The 24,590-nt window shown below is 38.6% G+C and overlaps 1 protein-coding gene across 2 annotated transcripts; it reads left to right on the plus strand.

The window, feature by feature from the left end:
- Positions 1-2,045: 2,045 nt before the first annotated feature.
- LOC121957011 (E3 ubiquitin-protein ligase RBBP6-like) lies at positions 2,046-23,772 on the plus strand. 2 transcript variants are annotated; one of them, XM_042505496.1, is made up of 19 exons: positions 2,046-2,565; positions 5,466-5,571; positions 7,361-7,409; positions 12,042-12,086; positions 12,215-12,297; positions 12,538-12,634; positions 12,773-12,915; positions 13,492-13,664; positions 13,960-14,063; positions 14,212-14,382; positions 14,737-14,873; positions 15,894-15,999; positions 16,093-16,159; positions 16,273-16,315; positions 16,993-17,298; positions 17,558-17,695; positions 18,597-20,636; positions 21,664-21,766; positions 21,897-23,772. In XM_042505496.1, exons 1-19 carry the CDS (start codon positions 2,400-2,402, stop codon positions 23,166-23,168), a joined length of 5,349 nt encoding a protein of 1,782 aa, XP_042361430.1. In that variant the 5' UTR covers positions 2,046-2,399; the 3' UTR covers positions 23,169-23,772. The 2 variants fall into 2 exon arrangements, with proteins under 2 accessions (XP_042361430.1, XP_042361431.1); XM_042505497.1 differs by having other exon boundaries at positions 21,667-21,766.
- Positions 23,773-24,590: the final 818 nt, after the last annotated feature.

Genomic DNA, 24,590 nt, shown 5'->3' on the forward strand with positions numbered 1-24,590 from the left:
CATTCCCATTTTTTTTGAAATATGTCTCAAGATATGAACCCTTCAGACTGACTGCAACCTGCAGTACAGCTCAACTGAGACACACACACACACACACACACAAATCAGCATTATATATTGAGTTTTGTCTCCATCTAGTGGGTACTTTAAGCTGCACAAGCGGCATAACGGCAATCAGCAAAATAGTTTATTTGAAAAGTTTGTGCCTTAAAGTATAAATCAAATCATGTTTAGCTTATAAAAATATAATAGAGGCTATATATGTCTCTTCTTCAGTGTTCCTGAGTCTCAGTAAACGTGGCTGCCTTGGAGTATAGTCCCCACTGGGACTATAAAACAGTTTTTTTAAAAAAAAACAATATCTAATGCAGTTTAAAAACAAATTCAAACAATCAGCCCGTCAAATCTCCAACAGAAGAAGTGGACAAGTGAAAACAATTATTTAATCTTCATCGGGTGTGAATCAGGTTTTCTTTGCGCCAGCCTGCCTGCTTTCCCTGAGCCCAAACAGGTGCACTGCTCTGCACGTGGAGGCACGATGCTACCTTCAGGTGCAGGGTGGAAAATTGTAAAAATGTTAACCCACATTGGATGAAGTCTTAAAGATAGACATATGAGTTTTAGACATTATTATGGTGAAGTAATTTCATAAATACGATGTCCACGCAGTTGAATTGGCCTTTTATGGTAAAGGTTGTGATGCTAAGATGATAAATTTACAATGATTTTAACCCTTTGGGACTGTTTGGCGCATTTTACGTGCTTTTTATTCTTCCTTTTTTTTTTTTAACATAGCCTATAATCTTGGCATATTGCATACATTTTGGCAAGATGTGTGTTTTTTATTAATCTTGAAATGTCCAGATCAACTTCAACAATAAGTATAAAATAGACTCTGAATACAAATTTGTTACATTCATACAGTAAAGTGCAAGAGTGCACCAATGAAACCCATTCAAACTGTATTTTTTTTTTAACATGCTTTGTATTATTTCTTAGTGTCATTCTGGGCTTTTGTCTTGGAATTCGTAATTTTTACTGTTTCCCACCTGATGACGCCATTTTTTACCATATTTGGCATGTGGAGAAAACACGTGCTATTTCCATTATGTGGGTGCACTGTCACAGTCAATGTTGCTGCAAATCCTTGACATATCCCAAGCTGTGATAATAAATAAATAAATGTAATAACAACAACAATAATAATAAATTTCTGCAGCTGGATAAACAGTGCTTATGCTTTTAATGATGCAAGATGTGATGAGATGGGAAAATGTATTAATAAAAACATACATTGTGTGATTTCTGGGTGTCATTCTGGGCTGTTGACCAGGAATTTGTGAAAAAAAAAAAAAAAAAAAAAAAGGTTTTTACTGTTTTCTACCTGATGATGATGTTACACCATATTTGGTACATAAGAAATTACATGTTATTTCCGCTAGGTGCACTGCCAAAATCAATGTTGCTGCAAATTATTGACATATCCCAAGCTGTGATAATAAATATATAAATAGATAAGTACAGTAATAATAATAATAATAATAATAAATAATAATAATAATAATAATAATAATAATTTTATGCAGCTAGATAAACATTGACTATGATTTTAATGATGCATGATGTTATGATGAGAAAATGCGTTAATAAAAACATGCATTGTGTGATTTCTGGGTGTCATTCTGGGCTTTTGCCTTGGGAAAATATATATTTTCTTTACTATTTCTACTGTTTTCTAATTACTATCTACTTTTTTTTTTTTTTTTACTATACATGTTATTTCCACCAGGTGCACTGCCAAAATCAATGTTGCTGCCAATTATTGACATATCCAAAGCTGTGATAAATTACTAAATAACTAAATGAATAATAACAATAATATTTTTCTGCAGCCGGATAAGCGTTGCTCGTGATGTTAATGATACAGGATGTTATGATGAGAAAATGCGTTTGCAGTATTAATTGGACCCTTGACGGTCGGAGCGTGCGGGGGTCACGTGAACGCAGCATCAGATGGTGTGTGTGCTGACGAGCCGTTGCTTGTGGAAACAGCTGGTGGTTTCTGTCAGCGAGCATTTCGTCTTGAGCGGCTTTTAGCAGGAATAAAAGTTCAAATTCGACTCGAAACTGACTGAATGCGCTTTGAATTGAGTCTCTGCAGCTGCTCCACCAGACGTCGGGACATGTCATCCTGTGAACGCCACTTTATCGGGCAGTTTTCAGTTACCGACATAACAGTTTGTTAGCCGCAGACCAGCGACGCTCGACAGCCGGCTGCTAACACCAGCTAGCTAGCTAACTTTGTACTCCCATAGCAACTGACGATACAGGTGTTCCGCCACCGCTGACAAGCTGTCGGTTTTCTGACAGTACAAGGAGAGGTGTTTTTTGATTTCAGCATGACTCATGTTCATTATAAATTCTCCTCCAAACTCAGCTACGACACGGTGGTGTTTGACGGCCCGCACATCACGCTGAGGGACCTGAAGAGGCAGATCATGGGCAGGGAGAAGCTCCGAGCCGGGGACTGCGACCTGCAGATCACTAACGCACAGAGCAAAGAAGGTAATAAAAAAAAAAAAACATATGTTACGGGCTGATAACTGTGTGTTTATCCTGCCTGTTTGAACTTTGGAAGAAAACACGTGGTCCATGTTTGACAGCTGTGCGGTGGAAAAAGGTTGCGTCACCTCTTTCAGATCCAGAAAAGTCAAAAGCAAGAACAAAAGGGAGCTAATGAATGGGCCACATTCCTGCTGCATGCACGCCTCGTGTCTGTAATTATGAGGCTGCTGCTGGTGGTGAATCAGCCCGGACTGTGACATGCATGTTAGAGTACCGAAAGAGATGTGGGATAAAAATAGCAAAGGTAGGGAAGTGGCACAGCCCAGTCATGACCATAAGATTTAAGTCAAGTCAGACACTCACATAAATAAAAATAATCCATATATAAATTAGGAGTCGCTACTGATTGTTAGTAGTTAATGAAACCTATATTTGGAATCTATATGCATTTACAATAACAATGAAAATCTTTCTGTCAGTATTTGTAATTTGGAATAACAAAACTTTCTTTAAATGCCTTTAGCCAATGTTTTATTAAAACTGAAACTTTCAACATCATAAGTTCTCAGCAACTTTTTTAAATGCAGTCAAGTGAAATTTTAAATAAAATAACTCCCTGGAGTTTTACAGAGTGAAAGTTCCTCCCATGCTGATACTTTCTTAGCACTTTTTAATTATTTAATTTTATCAGTGATCATTAAAATAAAATGCAGATACAGATAATCAGCAAATGCCAAATATCAGCCCCAATTATAGGCCAGGCCGATAATCTGTTGACCCCTATTATAAATCATCAGTGCTGAAAATGTTATGCACTGAAGTCACTAAATTAACAAAGCAAAAGAGTGACATGCAGATCATGCAGGTTATTCAGCCATGAGAGATAAGCATCACCCCAGAGTGTGTCAATATCCTGCAGATAAGCTCTGAAACTGGTCATACGCAGAGTAATATTTCCACTCAAGGCAAAAAAAAAAACCAAAAGAAATGTACACACAACTCATGTGGTGTCAGAGTTTACGGAAAGTTTAGATAAAGATTATAGTAAGGAAAAAAAAAAGAAAGAAAAAATCAAAATCAGAATTTTTTTTTTTTGATTTCCGGTGGATATTGTGATTCATTACAGTTGCTCTGTTTCCAAGCATAGAGAATTATAGAAGTAGAAATTAATAAATAAGTAGAAATATAAAATAAAAACAAAAATAAACAAAATAAAATATATGCATTAGTAAACATTTAAAGTAAAAATATGTGCATCATTCTTCAATTTCACAATTGTATGAAAACTATTAAACATTTTATATGTGTAAAATATGCTGCAAGTGTGTAAAAATATAGAAATAGAAAACATTATATATTAATATAATAATTATATATATATATTTTTTTATATATATATATATAAAAATATGTGCTTTATTCGACATAACAGTTTACAAACTGGTATGTAAAAGGTTCAAAAATAGAAAATAGATAGCATTAAACATAGGAAGTGTCAGGGGAGTCAGACTTTTCTGGCTTCCTTTCATCAGATGAAACAATGTTGTGTCATGCAGCGTGTTTGACTGAAGACCACACTGCAGGATCTAAAGGGTGTCAATATTTTGGTGCTTTAGAGCACTGTGAGTGTTGACGGAGTTTACCAGGCTGTAAGATAAACATTAGGTCCCAACTGTCTTGTTCTAAGATATGTGAATAATCACATTTAAAGCATTTAATATCACTTGAGAAATTATTCTCCTGATCTTTTTAGTTTAGCACACTGGTTCTCGACCTGTGGTGCATGTAGCACTGGTGGTACACAAGCCCCCTGCTGTGGTAAGCAAGGAATCTGTTCATCAAAATACTTAAACTATGAAACCCCTGAAATGTGATTTAAAATAACTTTTGCCTCTACTTTTACTATTTGTTTTAATATTAGCCTGCTGTATTGTCATAATCATGATTGTAGTCTGTGTATATATCCGTAATTATGAGCTAAATGTGAGCTTTTAGAAAAAGAAGTGCGAATCAGGAGAAAATTTCAAGCAGACCTTTTGATACTTAAGTGGATGACAATCAACCGAGTACATTGGAGGCGGCTACTTAAGCAGCGGCAGTGAAGTTTCTGCACTTGATGAGGGCTGGCCCTTGTGGTGTATAAGGGTTGTGTGGAAGTTTAAGTACCAGTTCCCTCAATTTTGATAAACTAATGAAATATTTAAGCCTTTGAAATATGAGCAGACTGGTTTGATTTCTTTCAGAAACGTAGGGGAAAGCCATCAAGCAACTGTACAAGACATAGCCCAAAAATGAGCAAAACAAATACGTGAAAATTATTATTATTGTCGTTATTATTTAAAGTTATTATTGTGTATATATTTTATTGTTTTAGAATGTATTAGATACGGTACATTTGTGTGTATGTATGGATGTAGATGTTCGTCAGAGCTGATTGATTGTGATTTTAAGGTATTACTTTATATTGTTCAAAAAGACAATAAATAAAGTTGAAATAAAAAAAAAAAATTAAAAATTACCTCAAAATAATTTTAAAAGCAACAACAAGACAATGGGCTAGAAAAAGTGCTGGGAAAAATATGTATTTATTTCATATATATATATAATCATTTTTGTCCATGATTAAAGAAAAAAAAACCAGCATATTAACCAATATTGAAAATGATCACGAGTTCCAGCCACACATTAATCAAGCCATGATGAAATGCTTAAAATAAAGTCATTCCTGTTATAGACTTGTTGAGCAAGACCAAAAGAGTCATTCTCACATTAACCAAATGTCATCAAAGGGTGTGTGGTTTCTTAATAGCCTGGTGAAGGAATTTTTTTTTTAATTTATCACTCAAAATTCATTTTGTTTCTATCTTGTTTAACTCTCTTTCTCCGTCTCTTCCTCTCAGAGTACACTGACGATGAAGGTTTGATCTCTAAAGGCTCCTCCGTCATCGTCAGAAGAATCCCAGTCATTGGAGCAAGACCCAGCTCAGGCAGCAAGATCCGCAAAGTGTAAGTGTATTTTATTAAGTTCGGCACATACTAGAGGCTCGCTGATAGTGTTGAAGTGTTAATTAGTCTGCAACTTTTCATAATAAGCCTGATTAGCTTCTGTGTCCGGCTCAGCAATAGATAATTTTAATGTAATGAGAGTAAATATTGCACAGTTATGTTGTAATTAATCAAAAGATGAGTTAATAATAATAACTTAATAATAATAACTTTACTGATGCAGCACCCTTAAAAACAGAGTTTACAAAGAGCTTTGACAAACAAACCAGAGGACAAACAATACGAGATCATGATGTAAAATGACAATATGAAATAATACAAAGAAATAGACCAAAAACAACAACAACAGCAGAAGCATTAAAAGCAATAAAACCACAAATAAAATGAAATTGAATAAATTAATAAATGAAAAAGGTAAAATAAATAAAAAGATAAATAAGAGTCCCCAGTTATCAGCCTTGATAATAGGAGCATTTATAGATAAAAGTTTTAGAAAAAAACGATTTTAAGTTATTGTCATATTTGCTATTAAAGGCCCATATCACATACTTGAAAATAAATGTAGGTACTAAGCTCTTATTAGTATAAAAAGTACAGTTCAGGGTGTTGTCCTTGTATATTGGGGTAGTTTTTAGCAGCAGCATGTTTACAGTTAGAGGATCACAATAGTCAAGAAAACAATGCTGTCATCCTCATGTATCACAACAGAGGGCCTAATCTTGATGGTCAACAGATGTAAACAGAGTTTTTGTGTAACAATTCCACAATAAAAAAACCTCACAGAAAAAGAGGAAAGAGCAGAAGTGTTACTCCATGGAGCCGTTCACAGGGATTACCCAGATATTAGTCAGGCTTAGACAGGACAGCCGGCAGTGGTGTGGGGTTTTATGCATGGAAAGCAGGAAAAGACCTCACTGGAACAGACCGGCCGTCACGTGATTAGCCCCGTCAGCACCATGCAGACGGATGGTGAGGAATGAGGGCTTAAGAGTAGAGCAACGCTGGCCACAAAATCAATTCTCCATCTGCACAAGCAGCTTTAAAGGGCCTCCAAGTAAGCCCAAACTTTGAGTCATTTTAAGGCTTTTACATCCACATTTTACATTTAACATCAGATTTTAAACTCAACCAAAGATAGACTGTAAGCACATTTTTTCAACACTATCTAGACTATGAATGGCACTTATGGGGCAGTTTTATTGTGTTGTGGAGTATTTGTTGAAATATTTCAAAAACGCAGGGAGAAGGCAAAAAGTGATTGTAAAAACATTTGTAAAAACAAAAAAAGTTTTTAAAAAAATTACAAGAAATTTACCTGAAAATAAGCAACAAAAAAAGTAAAACAAGTGAAACTCATAAAAACAAATAATTAACCTAAAAAGTGCTGAAAATTAACCTGTTTTATATATTTCCTCTGTGGCATAATTCTAAATATAATTTATTATAAATATATGTTTCTTGACAATTTTCCTTTTTTTGGGATAATTTTGTTATAAAACTAATTTTTGAGTAAATTTCTTATCACTCTTCACTAATTTCTTGTAATTTGTGGGACATTTCTTGCCAAGTTTGTCATTGCCTTTTTCCCTGTTTTGAAAGAAATCAAACCAGCTTGCTCAGGTTTCAAAGGGTTAAATAGCTTGTGAAATGTGTCTGAATCCAGGTTTTCTTAAATGTTTCAGTCTTTTTTGTTGATGTAAAGTAGTGCAAGTTAATTGGTGATGCCATCTTTGTTTCCAGGATTAATCTAACAATAACTGGTTAAAAATGATTTCTTTTCCTGTTTCAGGGAGCGATCAGATGTCCAGCTTTCCCACTCCTTTGGAGCCTTCAAAGCAGTACGTAACCAAACTAAATCCCACCGCACTTCTTCTCCTGCAGCCCCACTAAACACACACTCAACAAACACACATGACCTTATAACTCCGTGTTAGTTGAATGAGTGCGTCAGTAAGATTGTTTTGAATCAGTAGCGCTCAGCTATGGATCCCTGAGGGAATAAAGGGGGAATAGTTTATTTTCACTATTTAATTCACTACATCACTATATAATAGTGACAATTCTGATCGTAGATTTCACTTCCTTTGTGACTGAATTGTGGTTTTAATCATATCTAACAAAGTGAATTTTTATGAAACAAGAGTCTGTGAGCTAATGTGGATTAATTTACGGGTTCCTGACACTAAAAGAGTTGGTTCAAAGAAATTACACCAGGATCTAAATCATCCAAAAACCTTTATTTCCTCTACTTTCTGTTGCAAAGAGGAGGTGTGTGTTACTCAGAATTTCATTTACAGGGAGCTGAAATGACAATGAATTAATTAAAGTTATTGAAAAGTAGTTTTGCAATTAGACCGTCTACAAGACAGAGAAATGAGCTTTAAATTTTATTAGTGCTACACGATCAACCATGAGGGAAAGTATATTTGCATATATTCTCTATATTGAAGCCGCTCAGCTGTAAAATAAACAAGCTGCTGTGTCACCAGTAGATCAGTCAGTATCTATCTGTGGGTGGTGGGAGCTGCTCGGGCGGGTCAAACATTATCATGCAGGCCAGCTATTCAGCTGATAAACCCAACTGTTATTTAATGAGCTGCTAACAGTCGCTGCCCAGTGGTCTCATTTCCATGAGCTGCTCTCAGGCATCTTATAATATTCATATATTAGTAGCCTCTTTTTATAGCTGTGTAGCGTGTGCTGGTGTGAGTATTTAAGTTACATAAGGCATTTTTTAATATAGTGTATCAACCTCACTCAGTCCCCAGACAGCTTTAAAGTCCATGAACAATAAAATAATCTAATGTGTCAAAATGAATAATTTAGTATCAGGCTGAAGAAAATTTTCATTCCCAAATTACCATTTGTATATCAACGCCTCATCCTGTGTTACCTTGAATTCACAAAGAAAACTTTTTTCCACGCATGCTTCCACAGTGAATTAAAAAGAGAGATATCTACTGCAAGGCGACTGTATATCGAAACATCTGTTTACAAAGTCCGACACGCCTTGTGCAGTAAAATCCAAGTCTCATTTATCCAGTCAAATTCTCAGTACTTCCCAAACACATGCTAAAGCCTTAAAACTGAACTAAAAGTGACACTTAGTAACATAAAGACAAACAATAATTTTACCTCACTGAACTCAGGAGCTGCTGGTCTACCAATGGCTCATATAGTTAGTTTTTGTGATTTTGTGAAGGTGGTGTTTCAATGGGTCAGTTTTGATTCACCAAAGTAACACAACAGCACAAAGAAACTACCGATTGGCAGTGGTAAACCAGCAGTTCCTGTGCCCAGCGAAGTAAAATTGCTGTTTTTGTCAATTGAATCTGCCTCTGAAGAGAGTATAGATAGACTTCACTTTCAGTTCCATTTTAAATAGTAAAGTTGAAGTAAAAATGCATGTGATTGGGAAGTACCGAGCATGCTGTAGAAGCAGACAACGTCACCTACTTACAAGCTGCATAAAGAAGGGACATAAATCAGAGGCATAGAAACAACTTTCGGACAACTTTAGTCTGTGGCCACAAACTGAAATGTGTTGGTCTTTTAATAAAATTGTTTTACATACTACTAGTGTTGAAGTACTGAGGATACATCTGGTTAAATGAGACTTGGATTATACTGTGTGAGTTATGTGAGACTTTGTACACAGATGGTTGATATAGTTTTGCTGTTGTGAACATGGTTCCCTATGACGTGAATTTTCTGCATTTTAGGATTCTTTGTCTTCTGTGGAGTCATGTGAGAAAAACAAAGTTTTCTTCCCAAGTTCAAGGTTACACAGTCAGTAAATGATATATAAAAATGGTAATTTAGGGGGTGAATCTATTATTAATTTATCTAGATATACTTGAGCAAAGTAAACAGATGCTGGAGAAATCCAAAGTAATGAAGGGATGTCTTGGACTTTCCTGATTAAAAACGACACACTTCGTTCATTACTGCAGAGTAAAAAGTGTAATTGTGGTTTTCCAGCTTTAACGTCGGAGCAAATAAACAAAGCCTCTCTTAAAGCCACTCCTCAGAAACCAAGTGGTGCCCCCGTGTTATTTTTGCAGTGCCCGTTTGGTTTGTGAGCCTGTAAACTAACTCAAGCACATCTCAAAGCTTTCACTTGACTTAGTGTGCACTGACCTGACTGATTTTCTCTCTGGTTCCTCAGTAGGAGAAGTGTCTGCCACTCTTCTTAGTACTTTGAGTCTGTTGGACTTTTTTTTTCTTTTGTGTTTTTTCTACCCAATAAAGTCGTTTGTATGAAGCTGTCTTATGTATTGATTATGTGTTTGACTTCATTGGAAAGAATGATGCTGATACACACAGTTGATAATATGCCAGATAAGACATTTTGGAGATGTTGGTATCTGTCATCACTGGACATTTCTGATTGATTGTTAAATCCTCTTTAATTAAACTGAAAATAATGGTATATATATTGGACTCATACTGGACATCGGACAAGCTAAGATTTGTACTGCAGCGATTTAGTATTGCGCTAAAAAAAAAAGACATTTTAAAAATAGAGGCAGAGAGAGAGATCTTGAATTTTATACCTCAGTATGGGTCAAGCCTCAAAAAACTGTATCCTGCATTTCCCATCATGCAAGTTGATACTCTCTTTCATTAGATGTGGCTAAAGCTTTAATAAAGCCAGGCAGAAATATTTGTCATACTGCCATAAACAATATATTACAGTGCAGTCAGTCTGTAACCCAGCACATTGGATTTTAAATGAAACCGTGACTTTTGGTTACAATTGTCGATTTTAGGCTTTAAAGTTGCGTTTATGACTTATTAAAAGGTGTTTCTCTGTGATTATTTTGCTTTTCATAAGTTTCTTGTAATCTTATTTTGTTGAGAATGCATTTGAGTCGGTGCAAAGATCAGTATTTTACAATATTTGACCCTAACAGTGTTGCATGTTCTTTCATTTGTGAGTGTTACATCTACAGCCGCAGTGTTTCAGGCTGAATATTAAAGTCAGCCTCTTCACAAGGACAATGCTAAAATACTGATGTTTAGTAGGTATAAAGTTCACCTTGTCTCAGTAATGTGGACTGGAGTCACAAATTTGATGACTTAAACATGACTTGATAAAATTTTTTAAAAAAAAGCTTTGCAATTGAACTTAGACTTTAAATGACTTGTTACTTTTGACAGAAAATACCTTGATACCTTCCCCCAAACCCAAAGATTATAAAGTTATGTTTTTAAAAGTTGTGTAACAAGTCAATAGATTTCCCTTAATTTCCTTAATCAGTTAACATTAATCTTTCTTTTTTCTTTCAATTAGACGTTAAAATATGCACCAACATACGTTATTACTTTAGGTCTTACATAAGATGTAGTGAAAATTTGGGAGGAGAAAGTTCAGTATGAGATGAGTTAAAGAAAATAACCATACAAAATTACAGACATCATCAGTTCTCAGTCATTGCAGCTAAAATACTGTGACAGTTACTCACTTTGTTAGCATGCAGGTCACATGTTTACAAAAGAATACTTTGCAAACTGGTTTGGCTGTTACTTAGCGTTTTCAGCTGATTTGCCAAGCTCATTGTGGATTTGTGATATGCTTTCGGCTTTTTGGGGGTCATCTTTGTACATTTTAAATCTATTCCAGGTGCTTGACTTTTTGCAACATCTTGTATCTGAAGGTCTGTCACGTGTGGTCAAACTGTCACAGTCACAAATGAAAAAAATGGGCCTACTATTGTGCTCAAACAAACTTGTCTTAGAATATGTTGGAGTACTATTTCTCACTTTATTTTGGATTTTTGGGGAGCCTTCAAATACTGATTTGAGCAATGAATACCATGGCAGTGATCAAAGCTTTAAAGCATTAAGGTCAGCCCCACTGAAAATGTCCTCATCTGTAACACTTGTTGATTTTGTCTTTTTGGTGTCATTTTTCTATTCCAGAACAGTAAACAAACCAAGAACAGGTGTGTTGAAACAAGAAAGAATTGAGGTGAAAGGATGTGGACATTAGATTATGAGAGCAAAGGTGCTTTTTATCCAACGAAATGTTGGCCAGACAGGAGAAAAATTGCAGGGAGAATTATGTTGTTGGCTTCTTCATTTTCAGGGTAGCAAGTTCAGAGGGATGAGAAGTGGCAGGAGGTGCTGAGGCAGTAATCCTGGGATGAGAACAGACATGTATTATCCACTCTGTATGAAAATCACTGCTGAATGCGGGTGTAAATTTGATCTCGTCTAAAACGATTATAGAAGTGAAGATTTGGTATACAGCAGTTATTGTACCCCCGTGTCACATAGAAAATCACCAGTGGTGCTGGGGATAAAGCATCAGGTTTAGCAGGTAAAATCATCTTGGTTTGAAGCAAAATTTGAGCCTTTTTTAGTGTTTTCAATATATATTATCTGTCTCTTTTTTCCCAAGACATGTAACCTGGAGTCTGTCGTCACTTCATCTGTGAAACTGATTATGTGTTTAATTCTAACAGATGGATGACCAGAATTCCTCCAAAGCCGCACCTTTGTTCTCCAAGGTATACTCTCTCTATTTTGTTGTTGTACATACTTATGCTTGATCACGTGTCAATCTTAACCAAACTCAGACCCTTCTGTTTGATATGATGTGCCTGTTGCACACATTGATTTGTTTGTGTACATGCAGATGGCTAACCTGGCTGAAGCGAATGTGTCAGAGGAGGATAAGCTCAACGCCGTGCTCCAACAGTCCTCCTACGACTCCATGAAGTGAGTCACATATGTTCTCCTCCTTGCTTTTTCCCTTTTCTTAAATCTTGTACCTCCATGTGTCACCTTTTGTCTCATCCTCCATTACTTAACTACATCCCATGCTTTATTTTCCTCCTTTATCTCTCATCATTCTGTTCCTCTTCCAGTTTTTGTACATTCTTCTTTTTTTCATTCACTTTTCTTGCCTTTCTATAATTTTCTTTTTTCTTCTGTCCATGTCTCATTCTCTCTCTCTAGTTACAGTAAGAAGTTTGCTGCTGTACTTCCTTCAAACTACACCTGTTATCGCTGTGGAAACACTGGACACCATATCAGGAACTGTCCCAACAGTGGGGTAAGAGCAGAGTATGAGGTATTCCACAAAAGAGGAAGTTTCTGTTGTACTGTAAAACTTCTATTAATAGCCATAGTCAACATGTGTTCACTGTAATCTGTAAGTGTGGCATTAAACGTAGACGTGTCCTGTTGACAGCCGGATAAAAACGCTGAGGCCCCTGTGAGAATGAAGAAAAGCACAGGAATCCCTCGTTCCTTCATGGTGGAGGTGGACGATCCCAACATGAAGGGAGCCATGCTGACAAACTGTGGACGCTACGCGATTCCTGCCATAGACGCGTGAGTCAAAAGAGTCAGTTTGTTCGTCTTTGTTATGAAGGAATGGTTTGACATTTTTGGAAATACGCTTATCTGCTTTCTTGCTAAGAGATAGATGCAGAGCTGCAACAATTAGTCGATTGATTGATGAGTCATCCGGCAGAAAATTAATTGGTAATTCTTTTAATAATTGAATAGTATTTTAGTAATTTTAATAGCAAAAATGCCAAACATTTGCACGTGTCATGCATCTGAAATTTGAGATTTCAGTGCATTTTGTCATACATGATAGTAAACTGAATAGATTCAGATTTTTGGACTGTTGGTTGGATAAAACATACCATTTCACCATGTCACCTTTGGCTCTTGGAAATTGCTCCCAGAATTTTTCACAATTTTTTAAAATTTTAATGACAAAAAAATTGATGACTATTTTTTTTTTTTTTTTTAATGGACAGATTATTAAAATAATCGTTATTTGCAGCCCTTGTGAGATTAAAAGAATAACATCAAAATATGCAACAAATAAATGAATAAAAGCATCCTCTGATCAGATGAAATCCGATGTACAGTGTATGTACTGTTGTCTGTTCATAGTGAGGCGTACGCCATCGGCAAGAAGGAGAGGCCTCCGTTCGCTTCACAGGAGCAGCCAAAGTCCGAAGACGAGGAGGATCCTGTACCTGACGAACTCCTCTGTCTGATCTGTCATGACCTGCTGAGTGACGCTGTGGTCATTCCCTGCTGTGGAAACAGCTACTGTGACGACTGTGAGTGTCTGCTACACACACACACGAACAAATTTTCATTTCATTTTTATTTGTATTTATTCGCGCCATTAAAAACAGTAACAGGAAACAGGTCAAAAAGAGTACAGAAAAACTGGTGCCGGGGACAATGAATTACAAGTAATACAATAAATTACAATACTTAGATACAAACAATGAACATTGGGATCAGCAATAAACGCCAAAAAAATCAAGATACATCATGAGTGTTAGTGTGTGTGCATGTCCAGTCTCATTCTTCATATTTACATTTTACCCATTTTCATGTCTTGCTCAGGTATTCGCACCACCTTACTGGATTCAGAGGAACACGTCTGCCCCACATGTAGCCAATCAGATGTCTCACCTGATACCCTGATAGCCAATAAATTTCTCCGACAGGTGAACTGACAGACGGATTTATTATAAATGAGATTTGTGTATTATCTCCTTAAATTGTCTGACCAGAAGCTTTTCATTGTTTCTAACTTTAGTGTAGAAATGGTCTGACATGTGTCAGCTTCCTGTCTGTCTTTTTCTCCTGACACAGGCTATTGACAACTTCAAGAGAGAGCGAGGCCACACTAAAAGCTTAAAAAGAGGATGTGGTTCCTCCCAGTCCCAAAATCCAACCCCAACACCGAGCCCTGTCCCCACCCCGCCCCCTCTCACCTTGCAGAGCCAAAATCAGAGACATCACCTTTCAACCAGCAGCCAGCAGGTGAATCTCATAATGATGTGTTTCGTTTGTGTGAGCAAACAGAATGATTACTGTTTTCTTTGCATAATCAGATGTTTGTGTTAAGTGTGTAAAATATAAATCTGTGCCTTTATGGTACAATGCACTGTATAAAACAAGTATATGAGTTGAAATATAAACATGTGCGCAAAGCTACAATAATGAACAACAACAATAATATACATAAGCAAGAATAACAATGTATAACATATTAAATTTAACCTGTGTTGTAAATATGTCTCTGCTGAAGGTTTTCCCAAAAACTGTTGCCTTTTTCTATCATTTGCTCTTCTAACATTTTGATCTCTGCTACATTTTCTTGTCTCCGTTCTTTAGGACCCTCTCCTATACCTCTCACAGGCTGCAGACACACCGCCGTTATCTCAGGTGTGCGGAGCGCTGCTCACAGTAACCGGTCCCACTTCGACTGAAAACACGCTGAGCACGTCCCTCCAGCTGGAGATACCTGACAAGTAACTACACACAGAAACATACCAAACACCTGTAAAATGATTTGCTCTGCTGCCTCACTTGAGATTTATCATGATATTTATTGTTGCTGTACCTTATAAGCAGCTTCTGTGTATTTTCTGATAAAACAGAAGCTCTTGAATGCTGTAATATTAAAGCACGCTGCTGTTACTGAAATCTTAGGAGTTCAAGGCAGTTGCATTTTAAAAAAGAGTAAATGGTCTTATTTAAACCAAAAACCATATAAGATGTAGAATGACAAATAATCTTTCTTATATGTTTTGATGTTGGGATCATCAATTCAAAACAGTTTGCTAGTGTCCTCCAGTTTATGTTATCAGAGAGAACAAACAAAGACAAATTTGCTGAGCGTCAAGCTGGTCAGGCTGACATTTTTTGCACACCCCCTGCTGGAGAACAAGGCAAAGTGATTCAAATCGCCCTTGTGTTTACAGACTGCAATTTTTTAGATTTAAACAAGTTATTACAGATAAAAAGTGTTTTTTAATGATCTATATTGAAAGTAGAAGTGAAATCCAGATTTTGCTCATATAGCACACTTGTCTGTGAGCGAGGTGACAATGAGCTCTAACTCGGCAGAGTAACCAGTTGTGTCTGGAGTTGCCCAGCTGACAGTGTGGCAGCAAAGTTAACCCTTTAAAACCTATGCACAGCGGTTTGATTTCTTTCAGAAACATGCAGAGAAGGCAATGAGCAACTTAACTACACTTAGCCCAAGATTGGAAAAAACATACAAGAACATTACCTGAAAATAAGCATAAATAAATTCAAAAACAAAAAGGAAAATGACCCAATTGGGAAAATTTAAAAAAAAAAAGTATGTATTTTTTTCTTTACATAGTTTTAAATATATAATATAATGATTCTAAATATAGTTTTCTCGACAGTCACCAATCTTTGATTATTGATTCATTGATTCTGATTTTAGATTGAAGAACAGGTAAACAGTCACACTGATGTTGAGCTCATGTGGTGCCGTGATGTTTCTGCTGTTTATTCAGAGAGGCTGAAGAAAAGACACACGAGGACTCAGCGACTGCTACCACCCCGTCTGGACCGGTTTCACCCAAAGACCCCACTGATGCTCCATCACAGCTGATACCACTGGTGAGCGCACAAACACACACACACACACACACACACACACACACACAATGCAGCAAAGTTTCTCTGTATGAAATCTATGATGTGTTTGTTCAGGGTACCCTTACTCCAGAGGGAGAGGAGCCTCAGACAGTCAGCGTGAATCTACAGCAGCCTTCCTCAGGTAAGGACTGTCTCTTTCTGTCCGTTTATTACACTGTCTGTACTGTTCGACATGTGTTTTGTCATTTTATTTGAGTCAACACGTTATTGATTAATTATTATGTCAATCCACAGATCCAACCCAAAGACCCTCCGGGCCACCAGCGTGCTGGGAGAGGTCAGTGAAGCGTGTGTTTCAAAGGGCTGTACCCGACTCAGAATTTTGCTAGTCTTTCTAGTTTTTCATAAAAGTATCATAAAAGTCATGAGCATTCACTCTGCTGCAAAACCTAGGGACCAAAATGTCCCCTGCACTGTACACTGCACAGCACACTGACTTGCAAAAAAAAAGCAGTCTCAGTCGACTGAGGGGTCTCTGAGTGATGATTCAAGTCTTTGACTTTTAAGGGGTGGGCCCCAGTATTAAGCCCTGTGAAATCTGAGCATGTTGGCTTGATTTCTTTCAAAAACATTACAAGAAGGTGATAAACAGCTTCAGAAGAAATGACCCACAAAATAGCATAAACATTTGAAAGGGGTGCTTACAAATAATGATTCTTAATAGTCACATAATTATGATATTTACAAATATAGTTAAATGGACATTTTCCCCTAAATCTACTAATTTCTTTCAATCTGGAGGGAATTTTTGCCAAGTTGCCATCTTTTTTTTCAAAAGAAATCAAACCAATTTTGCTTAAGGCTCAAAGATTTTAGGACTTGCGAAAGGCATCTAAAAAGTATAGGCACAGGAAAAGTGATGTGGATCCAGGTTTCAGAAGCTTAAGTTGTAGTCTGCATTTAAATCTGCCCACTGTTTCAAAGACTGATGTCCTTTCCTCTTTTTCCCTACAGCTCCTCTTCCTCCTCAGGCTGTCCCCCTGGAGGCTGGAATGAATCGAACACACAGCAGCATCCTCCCTCCTCCTCCTCCTCTTCATATCAAGCGACTCCTCCCCCGCTTTTTCCCTCCCCACATTTCCACGCCTTCCTCAGCACTCAGCAGCCTCTCGGCAGTTACCCCCCTGGATACCCTCCGACCACACCCGTCTGGGCTCTTCCAAACCTCCAGGGCGCACCTATCCCCTCCCTGTGCCCCTCTGCCTCCATCCCCGCCCTCATCCCCAAGGAGTGGTACAGGTATCAGAGAAAGGCGGAAAGGTGAGGGCGTCTGTAAATTACTGTAAACATTGTCATATCATATCACTCCCCATGTTTAATTGTAGGAAGAATGAATTTCCATTCTTTCAATTCCAACTTTCAGTTGCCTTATTGAAACTTTTAGATTCTGTTTTTAAGAGGATTACTTTGGGTATTGATTGTTTTGATCAGATTTAGAGACGGCTGCAGAGGTATTGTTATGTTTGGGCAATAAGCTGATAGTAAAATGAAATATACTTCCTCTATCTTTGTCCCTCAGGTCTCCTCACAGAGGATCTTCCCACAGACGCTCCTCCTCTCGCTCTTATTCAAAGTCTTCTAAGTCCAAGTCTTCTCGCTCCTACTCTCGCTCTTCAAGCAGGTCCAGATCCCGGTCCAGGTCCCAAAGCAGATCAAGGTATTTGGTCCCTTTATTTAAGATTTTTTTTTTTTTTTTTACATTTTATTTGTTCAACGTAAAGACAACACTTACAACATATAACACAGAGGAAATGTTCTCAGTAAATTCACACACTAATCATATTTTTGGTCTTTTCATGTCCATTGTCAATACTACTAAGTACTTAGGACTAAGGACTCACTAACTCGGCATTTACCTACCACCTTGCATTTGACACAAATGTCCACTTTGACTCAAAGTTGACCTGCTTGGATTTTAGTGTTCGAAGGTTACTGTGACCTCACAAATAGGGCTGACACTAATGTTGGGTGTCCACCCTGAAACTGAGTTTTATACGACTCATATTAATGGTAGTATAAAAACTCTGAAAACGATGTATCAGCCGGTAGTAATTTTTTAAAAACAGATCCCTTCAGATACACACTGAGTGGTATGTTTTACAGTTCAACTCATCAATGCTTTGTCGCTTTAGATATTCTATGTGACTTGCAGGAGAAATAAACACAGAATGAATGTCATTTCTGCAAAACTAACGGCACATGTAGCAGGTTTTTTCGCTATTATCCCTTTGCTTCATAGAGTGCGATTACATGGACGTGAATAACTTGTTTATGAGGCTTATCCCAGTTATGATCATATTCAGAATAGGATGTTTACATGAGCACAGAAGAATCTGGTTAGTTATATCCCTCATATACATCCCAGTTTCATCCCAGAGTAGTCCAGCTAGCATATTCAGGTTTCTTATGAACCCAATACAGTGTTTGCAGGTCCAAACACATGAACAGGATACTCCAAAAACCTGATCATAACCGTGTTATTTTGGTCTATGTAAATACTCTCATAGACTAGGTAAAATGGGAAATAAGATACTAAATGGATTTTTTTTTCTTCCCAGGCCCCACTCACCTTACTCCCGCCACAGACACCTCCACACCCGCTCTCATTCCTCCCGCTCCTATAGCTACGGTTACAGGCGCTCCCCATCACCGTCCTCGTCATCCTCACCTCGAGTGGGTAACCATTCAAGGTCCAAGTCACCATCAGATCACCGCAAAAGCAGCCATCACAGTCGCCACCACAGTAGGAAGTCAACCTCAAGCAGCTGCACCTCCAGGAGGCGAGGAGAACACTCTGAGAGGGAGGCGGGAGGCTCAGGGGGAAGTTTTGCTCCTTACCCGTATGCTCAGCACCCAGATCAGACGAGCAGCCTGGAGCCGGATAGAGAGCGTTACCTGCAGTGGAAAAGGGAGTACAAAGAGTGGTTTGATAAATATTTCAGCAGCTATGTCGGCCACTTCCACCAGCTGCCTCTTCCTCTCCTCAGTCTTCCTCCTCCTCCTGAGTGGGGGGAAAGAGAGGGAAGCAGAAATCACTCAGATGCAAACTCGGACTCTCGACACCAAAGTAGACGTAGCAGTAGACGGATGGACGGACGCTCCCCGCCATCGCAGTCATCCAGTGACAGCCGCTCCCCTCCATCTCAGTCTTCACGTGATAGCCGCTCCACGCCATCTCAGTCCTCCAGCGACAGTCGCTCCTCTCCGTCTCATTCGTCCAACGACAGCCGATCTCCTCCTTCGCAGTCGTCCAGCGATGGACGCTCCACACCATCCGAAGATGGAGCTCAGCGGAGGTGCAGCCGCTTGCCAGCCACACCTGCAAAGAACCGCAAGAAAGAGGACCTGAAAGAAGGAAGTAAAGATGGCCAGCAGTTAATCGCGAAGAATTTGGCGAACCTCAGCGTCTTAAAACATGAGCAAAACAGCACGAAGAAACACGAGGAAGCAAGAAGAGAGGCGTCATCCTCCACTGATGCTGCAGACTCAACAGATGACTGCAGAAAGGACAAGCGGAAGAACAAAACTGAATCAAAGGATGGCAGCCCAGCACAGGATAAAGCAGCTGCCAGCAATGCCGTAGAATCAGTCCAACCACTCGTGAAACCAGATAAACATTTGGATAAAGAGCATGAAAGAAAAAGCAGGGAGCAAAGGAATTTGGAAGAAGAGAAAGGTTGGAGAAGAGGCAAATATTCAGACTCTAGGCGGGACTCGGAGAGAAAACACAGAGAAAAATCCCGTACAGAGTCATGCAGGGTGGATACAGACAGATACCTCGGAGGCAGCCGAGCTTCCGATTCAAGATCAGAGAGGAGCAGAAAGAGAAAAGGAGAGGACACGGAGCAAAGTTCTGTTACAGCTCAAAGCTACAAAACCAAAACTGCAGAGGACCCCGAAACCCAAAGGAGTGAATCCCCAAACTCATTTGACAGAAAAAAGCCAAAAATGGAGACGAAAAAGGAGAGAAAAACATGGCCTCTGACAGAGGAAGACATCTGGGAGGGAGGGATAAAAGTGAAACCACCAAAGAAGATAAGCATCAACATAAACCTGGATGGAAAAAGGAAGGAAGAGAAAACTGAAAAACAGGACTTGTCTTATTTGGAGAGCATCAGAGTAAAAGCAAAGGAAGGAAACAGAGAGGATGAGAAGTTAAACAGAGGAGAGACAAAAATTGAAGCAAATGAAAAGGAGGACTCCAGTCGAGACATGGAAGATGTTTCTGAAGGAAAAATTGAAACAGATGAAAGAGAGGCAGGACAGAAATGGGAGAAAGCTACATTCAGAGATGATGAGGGAGAGCCGTTGGAGAAGAAACAGGATGGAGAAAATATGGAGTTTGACTTCTGGCATAGTGTCCTCACAGGAATGGAGGATGAGAAAATGGAGAGTAAAACACAGTGGGAGGAAGGAGAGGGGATAGAGGTGATTGATGATGAGAAGAGGAGCATGAGGGGAGGAAAAGAAGAACAAGTGATGGAAGATTTTGTCTCTCTGAAGGACGGGGCAGAGGGAGAAAACACAGAAAACTCACCAGTGAGGAGCAGAAACAAGAGCCACTGTGACGGACCAAACACCACGGTGGACGATGGCAGGTCAGAATGTCTATAATAGAAAAGAAAATACCCTGTTGTCTACTTTATGCATCCAAAGGCAGAGTTATGTCTTTGGTTTACATGTGAAAAATCTGCTATTCAAAAGGACATTAAAACGCATCATGTAAAAAATCCTTACAGGATGCATTAAGACACATTTAAATAAATATGAAATACACAATAGAGGCTCCATTAACCCGCTTAAATATTACACACACTCATATCGCTCTGCACACAAAATGCACTTTCAAAAAAAATATTACTGTCTGCTTTCATTGAGTTAATTTTTTTTCAACCAATATCAGTCCTAATCACATTTGTCCCTGTCCCTATTTCCCCATTTTTCTTAAAAAAAGTGAATCCTACAGCATCGTCTAACAGCTGTGGGTGCTCCTTCTTGTCTCATTACATATTGCAATATTTAAAACTTCAATCTGCTATAAAAAGAAGCATTAAAATTACTTTTGTCTTATATTGTCGGTGCTAATCTCGGCCATAAAATGCACTGTGTTTTATGTCACTGCTTCCCTGGGAAATTTACTCCCATGTTTTGTCAGTAGAGTACTTTGTAATGTGAGCCAACAGTAGTGGGACATTTCAAGTTTGCATTAGCAGTTACTTAATCTTAATACAACTCTGATACCTTAATAAGGGGAGTAAAAAGTGACGGGCCCAGCCACTGACACTAAAAACTAACATATAGAGGTAAATACAGTACAGAATGTAAATACACTGAATTGATGTCAGTGGCGAAAAATACTTTAAATTGTTTAAAAACATGATATGATTACATTTAATCTTAAGGATTATAACTTTAATTGTTTGCCTTCAGTTTCTTGTTTACTCCATACATAATTTATTGTCAAAATAGCGAAGAAAGTGTTTTGTTATTAGTTCTTTCAAGACAGGCTCCATGCAAAAAATCTTTCCATAAACATACTTGTCAAACAAGTGTGTTTCCTGAAAGCCTTTTTCTAATGTAGAGATAAGAGCTGGTATACATTTGATATGTGTATGTTAAATACAGCAGCCATGAGGATCGTGAGGAGAGGAAGAGAGTCGTGAAAACTTTGGAGGAATACGCCCAGGACAGAGCTGCAGACAGAGAGGACGAGCTTGTACTCATACAGGTGTGTCTGTGAGCGCAGCCTGTGGAAATAAAACATTTTTATAACATCATTTAAAAATAATATTCCTTTGAATTCACACATACATTCTTGTGCAAACAAACAATATCGATGCCCCAACTCTCTGTCTCAGGTCCCTCGCTCCAAATGGGAGAAGGAAGAGTCTGAGGAAGAAGAACGGGATCAAGGAGGGATCACAGCCCAAACGGACGCTCTCGCGACGTTTCTGCATTCACCATCCGTGTCTGTGACAGCAGAGCCGCCAGCCAACATGGAGACCGAGACAGAAGAAAAGAGAGAGAGGTCAGTGGAACTGCAGAGAGGAAGGGACAGGGAGGGACAGAAACACCATATTTTGGTCAGTTCACACAGAAATGTGGCTCCCTCTAGTGGCAGACACAGAACTGACTTGAGTTCAGAGAGAGACGGGGGGAAAAGGATGGAGGGGGAGAGATGGAGAAATAGAGAAAGGGAGAGAGGGAGGGAGAGATCAAGGGACAGGCAGAAAGAGAGCAAAAGATCAAAAGATAGAATAAGAGAGGAAGAGAAAGGGAGAGACAGGAGGAAAGAGAGGGCTTCCCCTAGAAGGAATGCCCTGCCCTCCTCTCACTCTTACTCTTATTCAACGTCACATGACACAGAGAGGAGAGACAGGCAGCAAGGCGGCGACCTCGGCGGCAACAAGAGTTCCTCTTCTCCCGGCGGGAAATTATCCGGTGACAGCAGCAGAGCTACTGAACTGCCGAAACAAAATACCCACAAATCGTACAGTGCCACAGTAATGGACTTTAAATTGAAAGACAAAGACCGAGACTATCACAATCATCAAGATCAATCAGGAAACTACAGATCAACAGGGAACCACCACCCCCAGAAGAGGGACCCCCTCCCCTCCGGGTCAGAGCTCAGTAAACCCAGAATCAGCAGCCCTGAGTGGGAAATAATGCAGAACACGAGTAGAAATGAGAGCAAGGTTGAAAAAGGCGAGTGGAAGCTGCAGCAGATAATAAGAGAAAGCAGAGGAGAGAGAGATAAACAAGAAATGAAGAAAGCAATGGTGGCTGAGGGAGAAGGTGGTTGTCGACGGGAGGATGAAGCCGATGAACTGGGGCGAAGGAGGGAACTGGAGGAAGTGGAGAGGCCCAGCAGCCGCAGCGACAGCGTCAGCTCATCGGCGAGTCAGGAGAACGGCAGAGACGACGGGAGAAAAGAGAAAAAGAAGAAACACAAAAAGGAGAAAAGACAAAATACACCAGAGCTGCTGGACGATGAGGAGCTGAAGAAACGCAAGAAGACGTCAAAGAAAAGCAGAGATGGAAGAGAGGAGGAGAGCAGTGGAAGAATGGACGACAGGTGGAAAGAGGAGGACGACCACACGCAGCTCTGCTCGCTTATGTTATCTTGATTCTTGTAGAAAAAGATTTAATTTACTTGAATGATGTTTTTCCTTTCTGTGTCCAAAAAGTGCCTGATTTTATTTTTTATTCTTTATTTTATTTTACCAGGATACTTTTTGTATCACCTTAAGATATAAAATATGCATCATCTAAAATGAAAGTGAACAAATTGTGAAGGAAAAGCACTTTAAACTCTGTATGAGAAAATGAATGTGAATGAAAGCAAATGTTAAACCTTGGATATCTTGAATTATTTAAAGTTCAGGGAATTTGCTCTCAACCTGCTCAGGACTATCCTCTAACTATGGCTTACTTAACCTGCGATGTTCCAGCGTGCGAGGAGGAAATCATTGACGAGACGTCAGTCTGTGATTTGGTTTGCCTCACACAAGAAGCACGAGAGTGCACATATGAGGATTATTGAAAAGAGTTTGTGATTAATTTGAAACATACTGTGAATATTTATGATTTGAACCTCTGTGTTGTATTTTGTTTTTAATTTTGTAAATGTTTAATTTAAAAAAAAACAGCACCTGGATGGATGAAGTAATTCACCAGAGGAAATTTTTGTTTTTCCTGTTTTGAAGGAAATAAAATGAAACATCCATAAAATGCTGTTTTTCTGTCATTCTATCTGCTGGTTTTGCACTGAACAAAATAACTGAGCAGTTCTTTCAGACCTTCATTTTATTGGGCAACAAAAATTAAAAGTGTTTAGCTGAGAAGTAACAGGGAGAAAAATGAAAGAGATAGATAACACAATGATAACATGTTAGTATTCTGACATGCGTCACAGTGAGGGCCAGGAGATGCACGCCAATATCTCCTTAATTGCAAATACCTGTTTTTTTGCCTTCATAACTTTGCTGTGTAGTTGACTTATATTTAAATGTAATAAAAAATATGTTTATTGCAATTAAAGGGACAGTTTATCCCCAAATTAAAAACCAAAAATACATATTTTTCCTCTTACCTGTAGTGCTGATTATCAATCTTAATCGTTTTGTGTGAGTTGTTGGAGAGAAGGCAGACGTCTTTACGACTTTTAGCCCCAACAGCTCACACCAAAACAGTCTAGGCTGATAAACAGCACTACAGGTAAGAGGAAAAACATGTAATTTTTATTTTATAGTGTCTGTTTAAGGTTGTGCATTTCATCTCTAATCTGAGAGGTACAGCCCTCATTTACACATGGACCACACAGCGCAGCAACTTCAATAATTATTTAAATCCTCTCACATGCACCAGGATGTCATGGTCATTTACTTTTTGTTCCTTTTTTACCTGTCAGACTAAAAAGATATTACAGAGTTTTAAAATCATTTTGTGTACAGAAACTCTGCTTTCAGCTCTTCCTTTCTGCTTGGAAGTCTCTGCCTGGAGGGACTGACTCGCCTCTTGAGGTCTGTTCCTCAAGTCTCATTTTCAGG

Source organism: Plectropomus leopardus, chromosome 17 (genome assembly GCF_008729295.1).
Source record: "Plectropomus leopardus isolate mb chromosome 17, YSFRI_Pleo_2.0, whole genome shotgun sequence".
In the NCBI taxonomy this organism is placed as follows: Eukaryota; Metazoa; Chordata; class Actinopteri; order Perciformes; family Serranidae; genus Plectropomus; species Plectropomus leopardus.